The following is a 17387-nucleotide window of genomic DNA, read 5'->3' as shown; positions in this document are numbered from 1 at the left end:
ACTGAGAACCTTCACAGACATAGTGGACAGTTGCATTCATAAATGTATCCTTTGAATGAGTTTACAATTGTAAACCATTTAACATAATTTTCCCTCGCCAAGTTATTTACATTGCAGACATAACAAAGAGCCTTTTTTTTCGCCAAAAAAAAAAAAAACAGAGCCTTGAGCGAGAAACATTTCCAACTTTGGCCTCCAACTGCTCCACTGCATTGCTCTAATGAATCATTTAATGACTGTAAATGAGACAAACTGATAGATCCGAGTGGAACGATCACAACTGATGGTTAAGTACAAACTGCGGTTAATGTATGCTCTTCCTGCCCTGCCTGCCACTTCCTACTGGTTACCATCCACACAGCTATAATAAACAACAACAAAAGAAAATACAGAAACTTGAATTCGTTGCCTTTTTAATGAATGAAATATATTTATTATAACTTTGGTCAACATGTAAAACTGTTACACTGGAGCAGAATAACAAACTTGTCTTCCAAGAGAAACGGAGGTTGCCTTGTCACAAACATAAGAATTTCCAGATGCTCTCTACAGCAGGTTTGGCTTCGTTTTTAAAGGTCATCTGTCCAGAAATCACCTGCCGACCATGTGTAGTCTCATTCGCAAGACTGTTCAAAATATTGCTCGTTTGATTACCATTATACACAACTCCCCTTAATTCATTCAGATTTTTTATTTTTTAGAAATGGCTCCCCAAGAATGTAGGCCCTAATGCATATCCCAAATAAACACCCAAACAGTTCCCTAGCACCTCTTGCCTTGACTGCTGCTTTACAAAGTAAACATTCGGCCTCAGTGACCAATATTCAAAGAAAAAAAAAAACAATAAGCGCCATTTATAAATTTGAACCACTTGAATCGAAAGTTACAAAGCATGAATCAAATCCTTTGCAGCAGAAGATAAAGCGGTTTAGATCCTTGTTGTCGAGCTACATTGACAAGTGCTCCCTGGGTGCAGAGTATGCTCCATCATTTAAGTGCTTTTTGCCCCCAAAAGAAAGAGACATGTAAACGGGTGAAACAAAGCAAGAGACAAAAAGAAATAAACAAAACAATTTATCTCCCACAAAACCCATCCTGTCCACTTGTCTTTCTGCCACTCTCTGACTTTCTGAAATAATCTCGACACACAGGTTGCAATGACTGAGGCAAGAGGGTCGCATGAACCCCAGAAATACACAATATTCTTCTCAAAAAAAAAAGAAAAAAAAAGAAGACAACAATTGTCAAAGACAGTGACTAACAAGATGAAGGTAACTGAACGCCGAGGCCACCCCTCAGTTTGCTTTCACCGAACGTCAACGCTGGTTTGTGTGATGACAACATTATCAGGAGAGGGACAAGGAAACTTTAGACTGCAGGCATGCCCAGTTTCAGAGAGACATGCTGAAGCAGAAACAGGGTGCGAAAACCAGTGGACACCCTCCTCCTCCTCCTCCTTCCCCTCCTCTTGATCCTCTTCCTCTTGTGGATTAGTTCTTGATCATCCCTCCGTCTCCTTCACTTACAAAACGCTTCCGCCCTCTAGTGGAGAAAGTTTAAGACATGTTAGAATAAATAGTGTGCAGCTCACAATACTAAGGCTAGTTATATTTCATATATTTTAATATATAAAGAGTATGGGAAAAGATAAAGTCCAACAATGAATTAATTTGACCAATTAGTATTCTAAACGCTCAAACAGAGGCCACCTGAAAGTCTGATTTGTACCTAGATCAAATATTTGCAACTGAACACACGGTAGTTGCAATGCCGTGAACTGGTTTGCTAAGCTCAACAGCCAATTAAAGTAATCTCTCATAAGCAGGCACCGTAAGAAGGTAAACATGCTTAAAAGGATGAAAAGCTTGAAGAGCCACAGACGGCAGCCGTGTTAGTGCCAACGGCGCGGGGCCACAGATGCTCAACTATGACCGTACGCTAGGGCTGGGCGACATGGAGCAAAAATCATGAATCAAATGTACGATATATATCTCGATATATTCTTTTGAGACAATTTTTAAACAGACTGCTTTAGATTTATATGAATAAATGCTATAAAAATTACATAACAGATGTCTAGTTGCCATCTGCAAAAAATAACAAACAAAAAGCGGTTAACTCCCAACTAACCTGGAGGGACAGGCGTCTCTCAGCTGTTTGGTGATGACAGACTCCTGGTAGCAGAGGTCCACAAAGGTCTCCATGATGGAGTGAGCATGCGGCACATCAAGGCTGATCTCAGGGAGTTCGTCATAGACACGCTGGAAACCCTGCATGAAAACGACATATAAACATGAGCAGTGTTATGAGATGATGTTCGTCAGTGAGTTTTTAATATTTGCTTTAGCGTGAAAAAAAAGGGGCTAACCCTGTTCATCTGGTCCACAGTGATGAGGCCTGTTTTCCAGAAGGACTGCAGCAGCTTCATCATCATGTGACTGGCAGTGTCCCCCTTCGACTCCAGCACCATCACTATAGCCTGAGAGACAACGTGATGGGTAAGGATGAGAAACATGCCCTCCTCGCTCAAATGCCATCGTTTAGTCAACAAGTCAAATATGAGCAGAATTAATGTAGAGACATGTAAGCTGAGCATTTAACCACATGATGGCAGTGTTGAGGTAATTACCACCAGTTGGGCTTACAACATGAAATGAGTGCAACACTTAAATATAAAAAAATAAAGATTTGCCTTTTCCTTTGTGGTTATGTGTGTTCAGTGGAATAAAACAAGTGCACAACGTACAAATTTATCACTTCATATTAATATAATCAGTTTTAACTGCAACATGTTTGTCCCCAGTCTAATTTCAAACAGAAAACCCACGATAACAAATCTGACTTTGTTAAATGCGTGTGAATTGGAAACCTGCGAACCAATCATCTGTATATAATTACACAACGGGCAGATTGATTTGGACCGAGCTTTGCAAATACATGTACTGCAACTGTGAGAGTCGCTGCCAAACGCACATTGTCCTTGGCAGAAAACACAAGTGGCTCTGCACAGTCACTGCAGAGATTTATTTCACTTTTTTGCTCATCAGTTTACTTTGCCCAGAGGCCAGGGAGAGAAAACAATTAAAACATTAAATCTTTGATACCTCATAGACCAGCTCATGGTGGAAGTGAGGGACTTCCAGGTCCCGCAGGCAGTGCTCCGCCTCCGACACGTCTCCTGATATCAGGTACTCCTTGAGCAGAAGGTTCATCTGGAACAACAAACACAAATGTACAGTTGCCGCTTGAGTGGATTGATGATTTCCCGGTATCTTTGTCTCCAATATGAGCTGGAGATGCAACAGTGCATTAAGGTTTATTAACCTGCATTTGACAAACTAAATTTGGAGGAAGTCAAAGCAACCACGCATATTGATGCATACATCAATAATAAACAGAGCAGTATAGTATGGGCTTCATTAGGGTCCATACGAGTTTATTGTGAAAACGTTCCACCTACTTTCCTGGAAGGCTTTTGCCAGAAAATGTGCATGTACACTGAAGTTATAAATAGTCTTAATTACTCTGAAAACCTTTTCCGAGTGTGGAACATTTATTGATGGAAAAACCCCAAAGAAGGTCTTGATTGTGCTGATACTACCTTGTAATACAAGCTGCGGCGCTCGTAGCCAGACCAACCGGCCTTCTGTGAGAAACTAAACCGGCTGGTGTGACGGCAGCAAGGAGCGACTGTTCATCAGAGCAACAATGGCTGAAGACAGCCCGTGATAGAGGGCGATGGACGTGTGGTTCCCCTGCCAAACCTTTTTTGAAAGTGTTTGCCTCTTTCCAAACAGAAGAACAACTTCTCCAATGAGTCTGTAACAAACCGTCTAGGACAATCGGTTCTGCTTTAAATCAGAAACAAGTCTTTTATTTCTGTCATAATCTAGAATAGACCACTCAATACCACCTCTCTGAATTATTTTAATCAAGCTACAGTATATTAATCCAGTAATGACATGACCTGATCAGGAAATAAAACCTGACACACACATGTCTGACGTACCAGTGATAAGCCACTGGTAATTGTGCTTTGTTTGTTTTTTGTTTTTTTAAAATCAGACATGGTTGTGTCACTCTCACTTCTAAGCTGCACGTACATCAACAAGCACTGTTTTACTTTATCCTATTTACGGACCAATTAGTCATACCACTTGAGATCTGGAAGAGCGTGATTGATGTAAGATGCTCAAAAAACACTGCGTGAGCCGGACCGACGCTTCTGACTCAGCTCTGGGCCCAATTCACTTAGCCTGGGGGGGGGGGTGCGGAGGGAGACGTGTGATATGGACAAGTACGGTCGTGAGGGAGATGAAGAAAATGAAAGGATGAAAAGAGGTTCCAACTATAGAGACAAGAGAGGGAGAGGTGTGTGGACTTCCACCTCCTTTAGGAGACTATACTACTCTCTTAATCTCTGCACAATCAGGCAGGAAATGTACTGTAACTGAGCCCACGCTGACACTCCTTTTAAAGATCACAAATGTAACTTGCATACTAGTCCGCACCCATAAACACAGCCAGTGTTTGGTCCGTATTTCAGTTGAAAGCTGTCGTGTGTATTTGCGTTGGCCCCTCCTGTGCACTTGTTTTTTTTTTTTTTTTGCAATTCCCACTTCTCAGGGGAGAAAGAGGCTCTGCTGACAAAGCAACATAGCAGAGGTCTGGCCCGCGGCTCTTTACCCAGCATGCATTTTTGCCTTCTGTTTATATTACGTAATCTCAAGCTGACAGAGCTTGTCAATACAAACTGCCTATCACTTGCTTATTAGAAGCGTTTGAAATCATTGTGAAACAGATGAACGGCTCCTCTGATGTATTCCACCCGTTCGGTCCCTCTTTGCGTACCTCTTTGACGAGATGTTTGACAGGTCTCAGACCTCCACCAACCCCCCACACGTTATCCAGACGAACCATCTCCCTCTTCATGGTGAGCAGAACCTCGGCACGGTCTAAAGCCACTCTGAAAGAAAAAAATACAAGCTCAATTAATATTACCGACATTTTGAACAAAACACACAATCCTGTCTTTAGCCTGCCTTGTGATGCATTAGAGATGCCCTGCTCAAGTTTTTCTTTTTTAGCCCCGATTTAATACTAAACACCTGCAGGTACTACGTCCTGGTCTGGTCCGTCCATTTACTGGCGTCTTCATTAATATTATTAAATCAATTCATGCATGTGTTTGACAATAATAGCTCTGCAAGGTTGTCTTGCAGAGCTATTATTGTGTGTGTTGCTTCACTGCAGCGCTGGAGCAACCGGAGTAAACTAAATGTATTCAAGTTGAGCGTTTCCAACGGAATTAGATTCTATCTGTGGTGATAGCTGGCTGGCCTGGCCTGTCCTCCTCCTTCTCCTCCTCCTCCTCCTCCTCCTCCTCCACGTCTCTCTCTCTTCATTAGCTACAGCTATATCACACCGACACTGTCGTGCTGCTTCGGCTCCAGCAGCGCCGGTTGAAGCATTTCTCTTTGTGCACACTACTTTGCAAAACAAACAGGTAAAGGAGGTAAAGGGCGAAGTAGTTAACTGTTTGTGGATGGCGTCATTCCATCAGATGGATTAAGGTACGTGTAAATAATTCACACAGAGAGAAAAAAAAGCTAAAATATGTTTAGTGCATCCGCGTGATCCTCCCAAGTAAAGTCAATATCAAATCGTATTGCACGCAGCTCTGTTACTCCACTCATAAATTGCTCACACTGCATGGTAAATGGATGCTTTTGTTTTCCAATTTTAAATAGTTCCATGCTGCAGAAATTTTTAGCACAAACAAAAGATTACGTAGAGCAAAGTATGAGACTTCAGATCGAGGCATCCCCCAATGTTAATTTCAGCTCTGCTCGTCTCACCTGGCATGCTCACAGTCCACTTTGCCCTTGTAACAGTCCAGGAAGGACATGGGGAGGACGTGGTCGGCTATGGCTCTGGCAATGAACTGACCCAACATCTGAAAGAAAAGAAGAAAAAAAAAAAAAAAAAAAAAAACATCTTTTAACACGTGACAGCGTCTTCATAAATGGAATTTTTCGAGACCCCCACATCACTGTGTGGCATCACAGACTTGAAAAACTCAAATGTTTTCTTTGAGCAATTACAAAAATGAACCCCACTAAATTGATAAAATCTCATTTATTAGATTGGCACAGCGGTTGTCGGGCTTCACAAAGGCAAAAAGAAAAGAAAAACAAATGAATCTTTTATGCGAGTCAAGCTCTGTCGTGCCTCTCCACCCTCTTGGGCACACACTGTAATTACAGAGCCACAGCTCTGACTGCTACTTTCCCCTCCCACTCTACCTGTGGAGCCTCCGGTGTGTCCAAGATGAGGTCTGGCAGCTCTTTGAGCGTCTTGTCGAAAGCCCGGGCCATGTCACTTTGTGACAGCATCTTGCCCGACAGATCAGACAGCAGGCGGGAGGTCAGCTCTCTGTGGCTGGCCTTGCCTTCGAGGGACAGGGACACGGCAAAAGAGGAGAACTCGTACTTGTGTGGGCCCAGGTTGAGGCCCTTCAGCAGCATCTGACAGGAGGAGGGAAAATGTGCCGTTACTGATCTAATGATCCGTGGGTGTGAGGGCCCCGTTATGATTCCTGGTCAGCATACGCGGAGCTAAAGGAAGATGTTGCGGTTTATGTTAATTAAACGCTTTACCTGGACTTCCTTTGTGTCTCCATGTTCGAAGTACTCCTGTACAATTGGGTTGACCATTTTTTCTAGTTCCCTCTCGTCTACCTCTGGCACGACAGTTGCATAAACCGTGTCCCCCTGCGGAAAGACACAGACACATTGTCAGAATATTTTTAGGTTTACATAAAATCAGCTTCACACTTTTTAGCATTTAACATTTCTCATTGTCTTCCTTCCACAACAACACGTTGAAATTTAAACAACTCATTTAGGGCCATCACCTATTATTAAAACATCTGATCTAAAATATGCAAGGTAAAGGCTTTTAATTGACACGAAACTGCAGTCTAGTGACTTTAACACTTCCATTCGTTAATGCCAGTTAAAACATACAAGTAAAAGTACAACGAACATCCAGGTAAGGCTTAATCAATATTAGCACAGAGTGAATCAACAAATAAAATCCTGAGAAAAGTATGAGTAACTGTATTAAAAAATGAAAAAAGAAATGAACCTAAATAATAGGCTTTGACAAAGAGGAGGACAAAGGAGTCATTCAAGTACGCTGCAGTTCACCCAGCAGAGATACTATCTGACATTTTGTCACTCTCCCCAGAACGGGTTGACCCGTATCATTCAGAAATCCCCAGAAATCAGGTGATCCACTGGGTCTGACTCAAAGTCTACACATGCACCGTCTATTTTTCCTGTATCGCTCTGCCCCAGTTCCCGAAAACGCTAAACATCTTTCCACTAACAGCCAAGGCCAAATCACACTGCCATCTCTGAGCCAATCCCAAGTTCTTATCAGCCTTTCACTGACAGAAGCGCCGTTCCCACTCGGCATTCAGCCGTGACCACAGTTTAACGGGGTTAAAGATTGAAAACTCTGATGGGACGGGGCCATCTGGACCGAACGATCATGTGAGTATTGGCGTTTTAAGATTGTGATTCATCATGTTCGTGATCAGCAGGCAACTCTCGCCACGTGTATGTGTCAAAGCGCTCACCTCTACAATGAAGAACAGCTTTGACCTGCCTCAGATCTGTGTCAGGACGCTCCAAAAAGAACATTAGAGCAAAACTAGCAACGCACTTTGCAAATGTATGTAAAGAAAAATACGAGGTATTTTGGAACAATGTGTTCTGCGAGGATTAATAGAAGATAAACCACCTACTAACTGAAGCATGGTGGAGGAGGAAATGTTAGGGATTGGAGTTGATTCGCTGCCTCAGGGACAGGACAGCTGTGTCTGTGACGGAATCTGTGTGAAAGCTGAAGATGAACCACAAGTGGACATTGGTTAAAAAAGAAGAAATGAAGGGGTACGGAAAGGGCTTCCTTAAGGTTCCCCCCAGACATCAATTGCCGTTTTTGTTCAATTGTGCGAGTGTTCCAGTACATCATGTGTATCTGTAGGGGCCTGGTCTTACGTTGATCATATGTTTGTCCAAATGTCAAACAAATCCCAAACTTCCTGTACTTATTGTTCCAAATGACTGTTTGTACTATTCCACTGCTGGGTCCTTGAGTATTCAAGAGTACTCAAATTCCGTATTTTTAAAGCCCTTTTTTACATTAATTGTACACTGATCAGCCACAACATTATGACCAAGTGAATTAACAGAGCATCTGGTCTCGGTGGTCTCAGTGTCAAAGTTTTTGCAAGGATGGTTTCTGTCAATTTAGGTAGTTAATATATTACTGATTCATACTCAAGCGTCAAATTTATTTAATTTAGTTATCTGATGCTATAGAAACAGGATGTGACATCATGACGACTACAAGTTGCCATGACAACCACCATGCGAAGCAGTCCGGTAGGACTGTGAGAGTTGGGGAAAAATAAATAAGTGCAGTGTATAATCCAACATTTCTTTGTAACTGGTGGAGGTAGCGCAGCGGGCAGAACTAATTAAACAAAAACGCGAGTGAGTCTGGAGGACGCGTGGTCGGGTCATCGATAACTAAGCTCCATGTGGCTCCACTCTCAGACCGCAGACTCTGGCTCCAAACTCGAAAGATGGCGCTGCCCGTATCCCCCGGGAAAATAGCATCAGTTTGGCTAATGCAAGGAAGTGGGGACGCATTGTCCATATTTATGTACAGTCTATGGATCCAACAGAGGAGCTACTGTTGTTCAAAATGCTGAAATCGCAGATCATGCCGTTTCTGACAGAAAGCTGTCAGATCACAGAGTTCATCTCAGTTTTGTGTGAGGCTGCTCCAGACCAGTCAGAGTGCCAGTGTTATCCCCCAAAAGCTGTTGGGTGGGCTTGGTGTGCACCAGTGTCCAGGTGGAGGCACATATCAAATAAACATCCACATAAATGCAAGGTTTCCCAGAAGAAAATTACATCGTAATGAGATAATCAATGTTATTCACTTCACCAGTTAGTGGTTTTAATATCTTGGCTGAGTGACGCAAGTCTGTAAGTTTGGCACGAACTGACCCCAGGGGTACAAATAAATGATTGTCTAGGAGGTAATCCAATACTTTGTGTATATTTATACACCACGCCGTATTCAACACTAGAGAGCAAAACACTGTGATAGTAGAGTGTATATATCCGTGTTGTCTGAATGAGCACAAACATCATCTTGTTCCAAAGCTTCTTTTATGGACAGTGTTTCATCAGCATGTTTGCGCGACACAGGGCATAAAAGGTACCATCCCATTCAGCCCACAGCTTTGATCAGCGGGCCTCTTTGGAACAAAAAAAACTGCTCCACACAACAGGTCTGCCGCTTCACCGACAACACCGCTGACCTAACCTCTGCTGGTGACGCTCGCTCGTCACTGGGGGGAAAAAAAACTGTTTGTGTTCAGGCTGCCAAAATCTGAAACTTCCACCCAGGCTAAGAAATAAAACAATTCTTTTAAATGAGAAAATTAAACCGTTTATTCATCTATAGGTGTCCTTCCTCAAAGTTGGATATTTTCTTTTTTATAACTTGTCAAGATCAGCTTGCATCTTGCATCCGTGTACCAACTGTCCAAACTCCAGAGAGACAGCGTTGGACTCACTCACCTGAGAAGATTCATCGTAGTTTGGATCCCGTACATCAGGTTCTTCATCTTCATAAACCATTCCAGCAGCCCCCCAAACTCCTTTACCGCCTGCCCCACCTGAAGACAGGCAGCAACAAAAATGTAAGAGCAGCTCACCAGAAGCATTCCTGAAAGAGCCATTCCTCCGAACATAGTTTGTGCAGCTAATAATAGAAAAAAAATAAAATAAAACACTATATACAGCATATACAAATGAGCAGTTTCATGTCCTGCGTCCAGGAACCCGCTAAACACTTTTTCTGTTTGACTTATGGAAGTTTAACATAAACCTCCACAAAGCTTTACCTTTTTTTGGCAGGCCTCTGCCTTTGCCCGTCCTCGACTTGCGGTCGTTGGTGTTGACTTTGCCCTTCGGGCTGTGCGGGTCGCCTCCCGCCACATCTCCCGACTCGGAGAAGGACTCGCTGGTGGAGTTGCGGGACGAGGACTTGCGCAGGCGGCGCTTGGCTTTGGCTTTGAGACGCGCCTCGTGGAGCGCCTTCTCCTGGGGCGTCCAGTTGCCGTTCACCTCGGCCTCGTTCAGGCCGTCTTCGTCGTCGCTGTAGGGGTGGGGAGCCTCCGCCAGGTTGTTCTCGAGGGAAAACATCCCTGCGAGAGGAGAGGAGAGGCGAGTCGGGAGAGTTTACAGATCGAACTGCGCCAGAGGAGCACAATAACAAAACACTGCAGATCACGTTTGCTGCGCACAAATCACTTGAGATGTCAAATGGCCAAAAGTATGTGGACAACCCTGTCTGTGCTCTTTTTTTTTTTGGCTTGATCTGGGCTGTTGAATTCCAGATGCGATGATGATTCAACAATATCTAACGCAACAGTGCACTTTAAAGATTGCGGGAAGACTTTTTAAAATTATCTTCCACTGCAGGGAAGTCAGGCCGTATTACTCTGGAACATGTGTGCACATAGTTTCATGCATGTAGTTTGAGTGCTCATCTTGTGTGAGTACACTCCTACACACAACGCAGATAAGTGATTTAGTCTGAGCAGCTGAATGTTTATTAAAAGGGAGGAAAAAAACGTATTGCCGCAGCCCTGATACAAAACTAAGGCAGGCATGTTCTCTGCAAAACACATTCTGGTACGAAGTTAATATTCAACCAACCAGTGTTCCAGGATTTACTTCACACCCACCAGATTTTATTGGCACATTACGTAGTTTGGACTCATTTTACGATTTTTTTTGCAAATAGATCCAAACACCTCTCCACTACTGAGAGCACACCAGCTCAGGCATGAAAACAATGCTCTCTGACAACGTGCATTACACCCGCCTCCGTGTGCCACGGCGGTGTTTTGCACAGCAGGCCAAAGGTCGCACAACACCCAAAACATAACACGGGACGATGGCAGCGCGAATTCACACCCCACGACACTCACCAGCTCTGCCGGCAGACACAAGGTGGGAGTACAGAAACGCTGTCGTGTTTGGGGGGACCTAAACTCAGGTTGCCTCTTGCAAGTGTGGAGAGAAAGAGACACAACAAAACAACAAGTTGGACCGGAGCGCCGCTGCAGGCGTGGGAGGAGCGAGGGGGAACACATGCTGGAGAAATGCTGACACAAGTGTTTTTTTTTTTTTTTTTTTTTTTTTAATTCCGTCTTCTCGCGATCTGTGCGCCCCGCAGCTAGACTGGACCTGACTACATATGGCATGGTTGGGTCCGGGAGCGGTCACATGACGGGGCTGTAGGAGAGACGGAAAGCAGGAGGAGGAATGTGTGAGGGTGTAATGAATACTTAGATCCCTCAAGCGTGGCTCCAAATGGCAGTCTGAGGGCCTATAGATCAGAGGACATGTAGGAAATATGCAGAGGGAGGAGAGAGGACATATGGCCGCGGGTAAAACTTACAGTCTACAAAGCAAAACCAAAGGGCTGCTCCAAGTATCAGCTACTTATTACAGATGCACACTAGTGCAACACAATTAACATGCCGATTTAAAAGCTGCGCAAACAGTAGAGCTCAGTCAGCTCAATGCAAAACAACAAAGGAAAGGAAGCACCTTTGAGCTAAAAGCAGGACACCTCCCTGAATTAACCTGTTGTAGTCGGAGCAGCACCACACCCTTGGCCTTCAAAAGTCTGTAAACAGCCCACCATGTGTCATCTCCTCCTTCGGCTCCACCTCCTTCCCCAAAGTAGGCCACGGGGCCTGCCAGGGCAGTAAATTAGGAACTAACCAATGGCAGCGTGCCAAACGCACAACTGGCCAACTGGAAGAGAGCAGAGAAACGAAAAGGCAGAATGTGCAGTTTGCCAAGACGTTGCAAAACAAGCTCAACGAAGTGCAGCCGCGCTTGACTGACTTCTCGAACACGAACGAGACCATGTGGCCCCGCAACGCCAGCGCTCGGCCCCAATTACCGAGAGCGCTCCTTTAAAGGGTTTACTTTACCAACAGTAGGTCTGTGTGTCACGGGCCCCATAAAGCAGCGTCAACAGGCTCGCACTGTTGTGTTTAACGCTGCACGCCTACCAGAGCTGCCATGACGGTTCTCAAAACCGCCCCCGCAGTTAACCAGCTAGCACAGAGAGAGCCAGGCGCGGGACCTGGACCCTGCGTGCTGTGTGGGAGGTTTACACAGCCAGCGAATGTGAACAGGCGACGTTGAGGTGTTTAGTTTTGGGTATCCGTACAGTAGCAGTGTTTATGAATGAGAAGGAGGTCAGAGGTTTACTCGCCAGGGACAGAACTAGTTCTTAAAGGCGTACGTGTCAATACGCAGCACTGAGATTCCTTTAGCAATATGTCTGAAGAGGAACATGTTGCACAGCACTAGAATGTAAATCACATTTGTGCATGCAAAGCAGCGCCTCTCCAGACGTCTTAATAACGTCTGCAGGGAATTTTCTAAGCCACTTTTAAGCCGATAGCACAGATTTGTTTCACATTTCCCGTCTCAAAACCTCCACTTACTTGCCAGCAGGCCTTTAATTTAGACCGACTGATAAATCACTGTGCACAAGAGACAGTGACAAATCCGAGACTGCGAGCAAACTGCACAGTACAATAACCTTTGAGGATACTCAAAAGTTAGTGTACTGTGCAAACTGTGCGTGGTCCAGTGTGCACACACACAAGGGCTGGACACGTGGAGGGACAAAAAAAAAAAAAAAAAAGTGAATTTGTTCCTTAAATGTGGTCTAAATACTGGAAATCTGTATTTTTCACAAGCAGTCACAGCTGCACGGTCTTGAATGAGATGTCCTCTTAGTTCAAATAACCATCCGCGGCATACAGTCCATGATGTGCACCAGGATAAAGGGAGCAAGTGGAGAACAGCCCATCTGCATATCGTACCGTTGTGGTTATCAACGACAGGAGAAAAGGGCGTGGGCCTGTTTGGGGTTTAACTGTCAATTCATTTAATGAAAAGGAGACTTGGACAGACTCTTACTTAAAAACACGTCTCAAATATAAGGTCTAAACAGCAGCAACAGAAGCTCGGGAACTGTCAGCACATGCACCACAAATAAAATACACAAGTTGTCAAACGGGATCATTCAAAATGTCACTATTTTTGGATATGACATTATTCCTGCCTTGATAAGGGTCCTGCAAATGAAGCACTTTAAGCTGAAGACATGGATTGTTATTAGTCATGAGAACGGTGCGTCTCTGCTGGGGTTTTTACTGCCACATGTGGCTTCTTTGCAAATTTACAGCCAGCTCTGCACGTTGTACACGTACCAGCTAGCCACCAGTTCACAGTTCACGAGGCTGGAGTACAGATTTACGCCCAAAACCCAAACTTCAGATCAGACGGAGAAACACACCTTCTTTTGAACATTACAGGTGCTTTCCCCACCAAAAAGTTCTGGGCATTTTTTTTTTTCAGGGTAACTACGCACCGGGGAGCTTCCAGAGAACCGCATGCCATCACTGGCATTTTGTCCCGTTTGCACTTTCACCGTCCAACGTCAGGAACGTCGAACAGCACTGCTGCACAAGGCCGGACTTACCTGTTAAAACCATTTCTCTGTATTTGGTTCCATTTTTAAAAGGGCAGTGACGACTTTTCCAGCGTATGTCGGTGCCACGTTTGACTGATCTCTAAAGGTTCCTCTTGTGCCAGGAAAGTACCCACACTGATGCAGGAGCTAAAACATCCCTTCTCAGTTCCTGCCACGACGAGGCAAAGGCAAGGGGGTACTTTCTCTGATAATTATAGGAGCCATGAACAGCCCCTGTAGTCAGAAAGAACCTAGCGAAATTGTCGCTATACCGACCTTTTCAAGAAGGCGGAGGGAAGAAAGTAGGGGGTTTTCTGCAGTCAACAGGTCCACCATGCAAACCCCTTAGTTGGAATATTGTTATTTTGACATGAATATTTTTGTGAATTCACTTAATGGAAGTTGCCGACTGCGCTTTCTGAATTGCTCCAACTGCAGCCCAATAACAACACAGATAAAAAAAAAAGTGCATGCAAAAGATAAGAGAGGTACTCGGTGAACAGTCTGATAACACGTTTTTTAAATCACCAGCCAATCACCTCCGCTCGTAAATTACAACTCTGCAGGGGCGGCTTGTTCGGTTTGTAAACCGAGGGACTTGATGCAAAGGGACGGTGTGCGCAAACACATTTTCACGAATGCGTGTGTGCGGGGTCAAGGGTCAACGAAAGAAGAACGTGCACTCGGCGGGCCACGAACAGATCTGGCTTGACATTTACAGCAGCGGGTTTTCCTCCGTGATGCTCTTAACGCTTATTTGTCCGAGGAGTTATGTAAATGTTCTCACAGGTGGAGCTCTTCTCAGCCTGAGGGCCCTTGACCGGATCACTTTTTTTCCCCCCAATTTAAAACGCATCTATTTACATGCTCACGCAGAGCAGAGACTGGCACCGTACTTTCACTGAATGCCAGAAATATGGAGCCGAGTAGAGGACTGAAGCCTTAACATTAAAAGTGTGAGCACGATGCGTGTGCATGAAAAGTAAAGTTGAAGAATGTTAAGTTCCCAACATAGCTTTAAATCTGAAATACTAATAATAATAATAATAATGAGATATATGCCTTTTACATACATTTAAGACTTTAAAATCAAATAACTTGGGAGTAAACTGTGTCGGGTGTGAATCGTGATTCGAAATAGTCTCCTTTACAGTCCGATCGTTTGCAAAGACCCATGTTTTGAATGGTCTTTGCATGCCTTTTCTGCTCTTGTGTGAGCTCTGCGTCCAAGCTGACCTACTATTTATCAGTTCAGACAATGGGCTCTTGTGACGGTGTGTGTCAACAGCTCATCAGCACAGGCTGCTGCCCCATCAAGCGTGGTCTGACCCCTCCTTGAGAAAAGAAAAATACAGAGAGAGCAGCCAAGTTCATGCAGAAGAGCCCATCTGTGCAGAGAAAGCTGCCATAACATAACCAGTAGCGCACCACGTGGTGCGTCAAACGTTGATCACACATGGACAAATGCTAAATGTGACCCACGAATAGTGCAACAATACGTTTCTTATGTAAGGTTTTAATACACAGAGGCGCAGAGATTATATAAGGCTTTGCTATTGGCTCATATGGGAGGCTATACATGTCGACGTCAGCGCCAGACTGAGGGAGGAAAGCACGGAACCCAGTGTGCCATGAGCTCTGCCATCATCCAAAATAAAAGAAACGCACACACAGAGTGCAGTGATCAAAGCCGTCACCATGAAAGTGCACGTCTTTAACACGAGGATGTGGAGAAGGCGCAGGAAATGAAATGATCCTTGGTGGTTATTTCTTTCTTTCTGCAAGGATTTTTTTTTTTTTTTTTATTGTTGCAACATCTGATTTCACACAGGAAAGAGACGCTTATCCGTGCAGCGTCTCAGTCTGAATAAAGGTTTAAACAGCCAGAAAACGTGTCGCACCGCACGCGTTAAGATTGCGGAACTAAAGTCAAATAAATCAGGTGACGAGCAGCTCTCCAGTTTATGTGGCGACGACTCGTTTGGCGTCGAAGAAATGCCTGCAAAGAAAAGTACATAAAGCCAGCTGCGCACGACGACTTGTCAAAGCGGAAGTGAGCGCCGTGGCCTCGACCAATCACAAGCGTGAAAGGGTTAAATGTGAAAAGCAGACAAACAACCGCCGAGACGAGGAGTCTAAAACGGCGATAATAATGAAATGCACGCGGGGTTTGGTTCAAACGCAGCACCGATTGCGCAAAATCCGCGTCGAAGCGCAGTGATTGATGCACCCACCAGTGTGACATTATGGTTTGTGTGTGTGCGCCAGTGTGTGTGTGTGGTTTTAGCGGAGCACATGGTTGAGCATGGCTGGCGCTGCAGCCCATCCCATGCAATAGGGACAATAGATCGGGCAGAGCACGCCAGCAGGCCCAGCGGCGAACCCCTGACACCTTGCAGCCCTGCGCCAGCACACAACCACACAACCGAGAGGCTGAATTCATTCATTCACTCACTCACCGTCGGCTTTGGGAGCGGAGGACCACGTATCCACTTCGGTCGCCATGGCTCGATTAAAAAACAAAAATCTCCTCCTGTCGAGCTGCCTTCAACTGCAACAGATCCCCCCCTGAGTAAACAAATGCAGCTAAAAGCTCTGCACGGCGACAACCTCGTCTATTCTAGGTCTTTTTGATAAGCAGCACTAAATAAGAGGGAGAAGTGTTTGTTTTTGTTGTTCGTGCTGCAGAGCCTCAGCTGAGGAGAACCAAAAAAAAAAAAAAAGAAAAGGTGAAATTGCAAAGAGATTAGAAATGATTCAGTGAAGTGAAGGAGCGAGATGCAACGCTCTTCTCAGCGTCCGGGGCTGGGAAGAGCAAATAAAAAGAAAAATATACAACGACAGGGAAAGGAAGGCAGGTTGACTAGACGGAGAGCATTTCATCGAACGGCCCGCAAGATAAACAAAGTCTGTTTTTAACTTTGCAAGAGCGACAAGAGCGGAGTCACGTGGAGAGAACGCGGGCGGGGAGTGGTCAGTAGAGGGGGTGGGTGCTGGTCCGCGCTGGCCAATCAGAGAGCAGGAAACGGAATAAATTAAATAAATAAAATAATAAGAAATGTTTAAATCATTAAAGGGGGTCCATTTGGTCTATGTATTTCACTTATGTATTCATTATTGTCAGATTTTATATATATATATATATATATATATATATATTTTTTTTTTTTTTGAATGAGTTAATGAGATGTTTAATTACACTTTCTTTAGTTTCTATACAATAAAACTGGGTATCCCAACATAATTAGACACAAAGACATCATTACCTACCTACATTACATACAAATATTACACTTTCAGTTGTTAAATTTCACATGAATAAAGCAAGATTATCTAAATCTTTCCAAAATAAACTTTTTTTTGGATATAATTTAATATGTATGGTAATATCTAAGCTTTTCTGAAAAACAAAAAGGTGAATTTATCTGTGTATTATATTGTTTATTATATTTATTACGCCTAAAATCTTGCCTTGTTTGCTTTATTTAACTGCACATTTCCCCTTTTTTTTAACTAGCTGAATGTCTTTTCTGTGTATGCACACATTTTTCAGAAATGAAACCACTGCTTTAGGTAATTTTTCATACAAGTTTCATAACATGGAATCGTGTCAAGCTCATTTTGTGCACTATGTTTACTTTGTCCTTAAAAGGACGACTTTATAACTCGACTTCTGATTGCGTTTTTATTTAAGCACACAATACTCACAGTACTTGTGAGTACAA

At 44.0% G+C, this 17387-nt stretch overlaps 1 protein-coding gene across 1 annotated transcript; it reads right to left on the bottom strand.

Moving 5' to 3' along the window:
* Positions 1–396: 396 nt before the first annotated feature.
* Positions 397–16555, bottom strand: pdcd4a (programmed cell death 4a). The gene is made up of 11 exons (XM_084561155.1): positions 16122–16555; positions 9995–10297; positions 9669–9766; positions 6660–6773; positions 6306–6527; positions 5859–5956; positions 4852–4966; positions 3105–3212; positions 2369–2479; positions 2131–2270; positions 397–1542 (listed from the first exon to the last, which is right to left on the bottom strand). The coding sequence occupies exons 1-11, from the start codon at positions 16165–16167 to the stop codon at positions 1491–1493; spliced, it is 1407 nt and encodes a 468-aa protein (XP_084417281.1). The 5' UTR covers positions 16168–16555; the 3' UTR covers positions 397–1490.
* Between the last annotated feature and the right edge of the window lie 832 nt (positions 16556–17387).

Source organism: Chelon labrosus, assembly GCF_963514085.1.
Source record: "Chelon labrosus genome assembly, chromosome: 2".
In the NCBI taxonomy this organism is placed as follows: Eukaryota; Metazoa; Chordata; class Actinopteri; order Mugiliformes; family Mugilidae; genus Chelon; species Chelon labrosus.
This window is presented reverse-complemented; position numbering and strand designations above follow the sequence as displayed.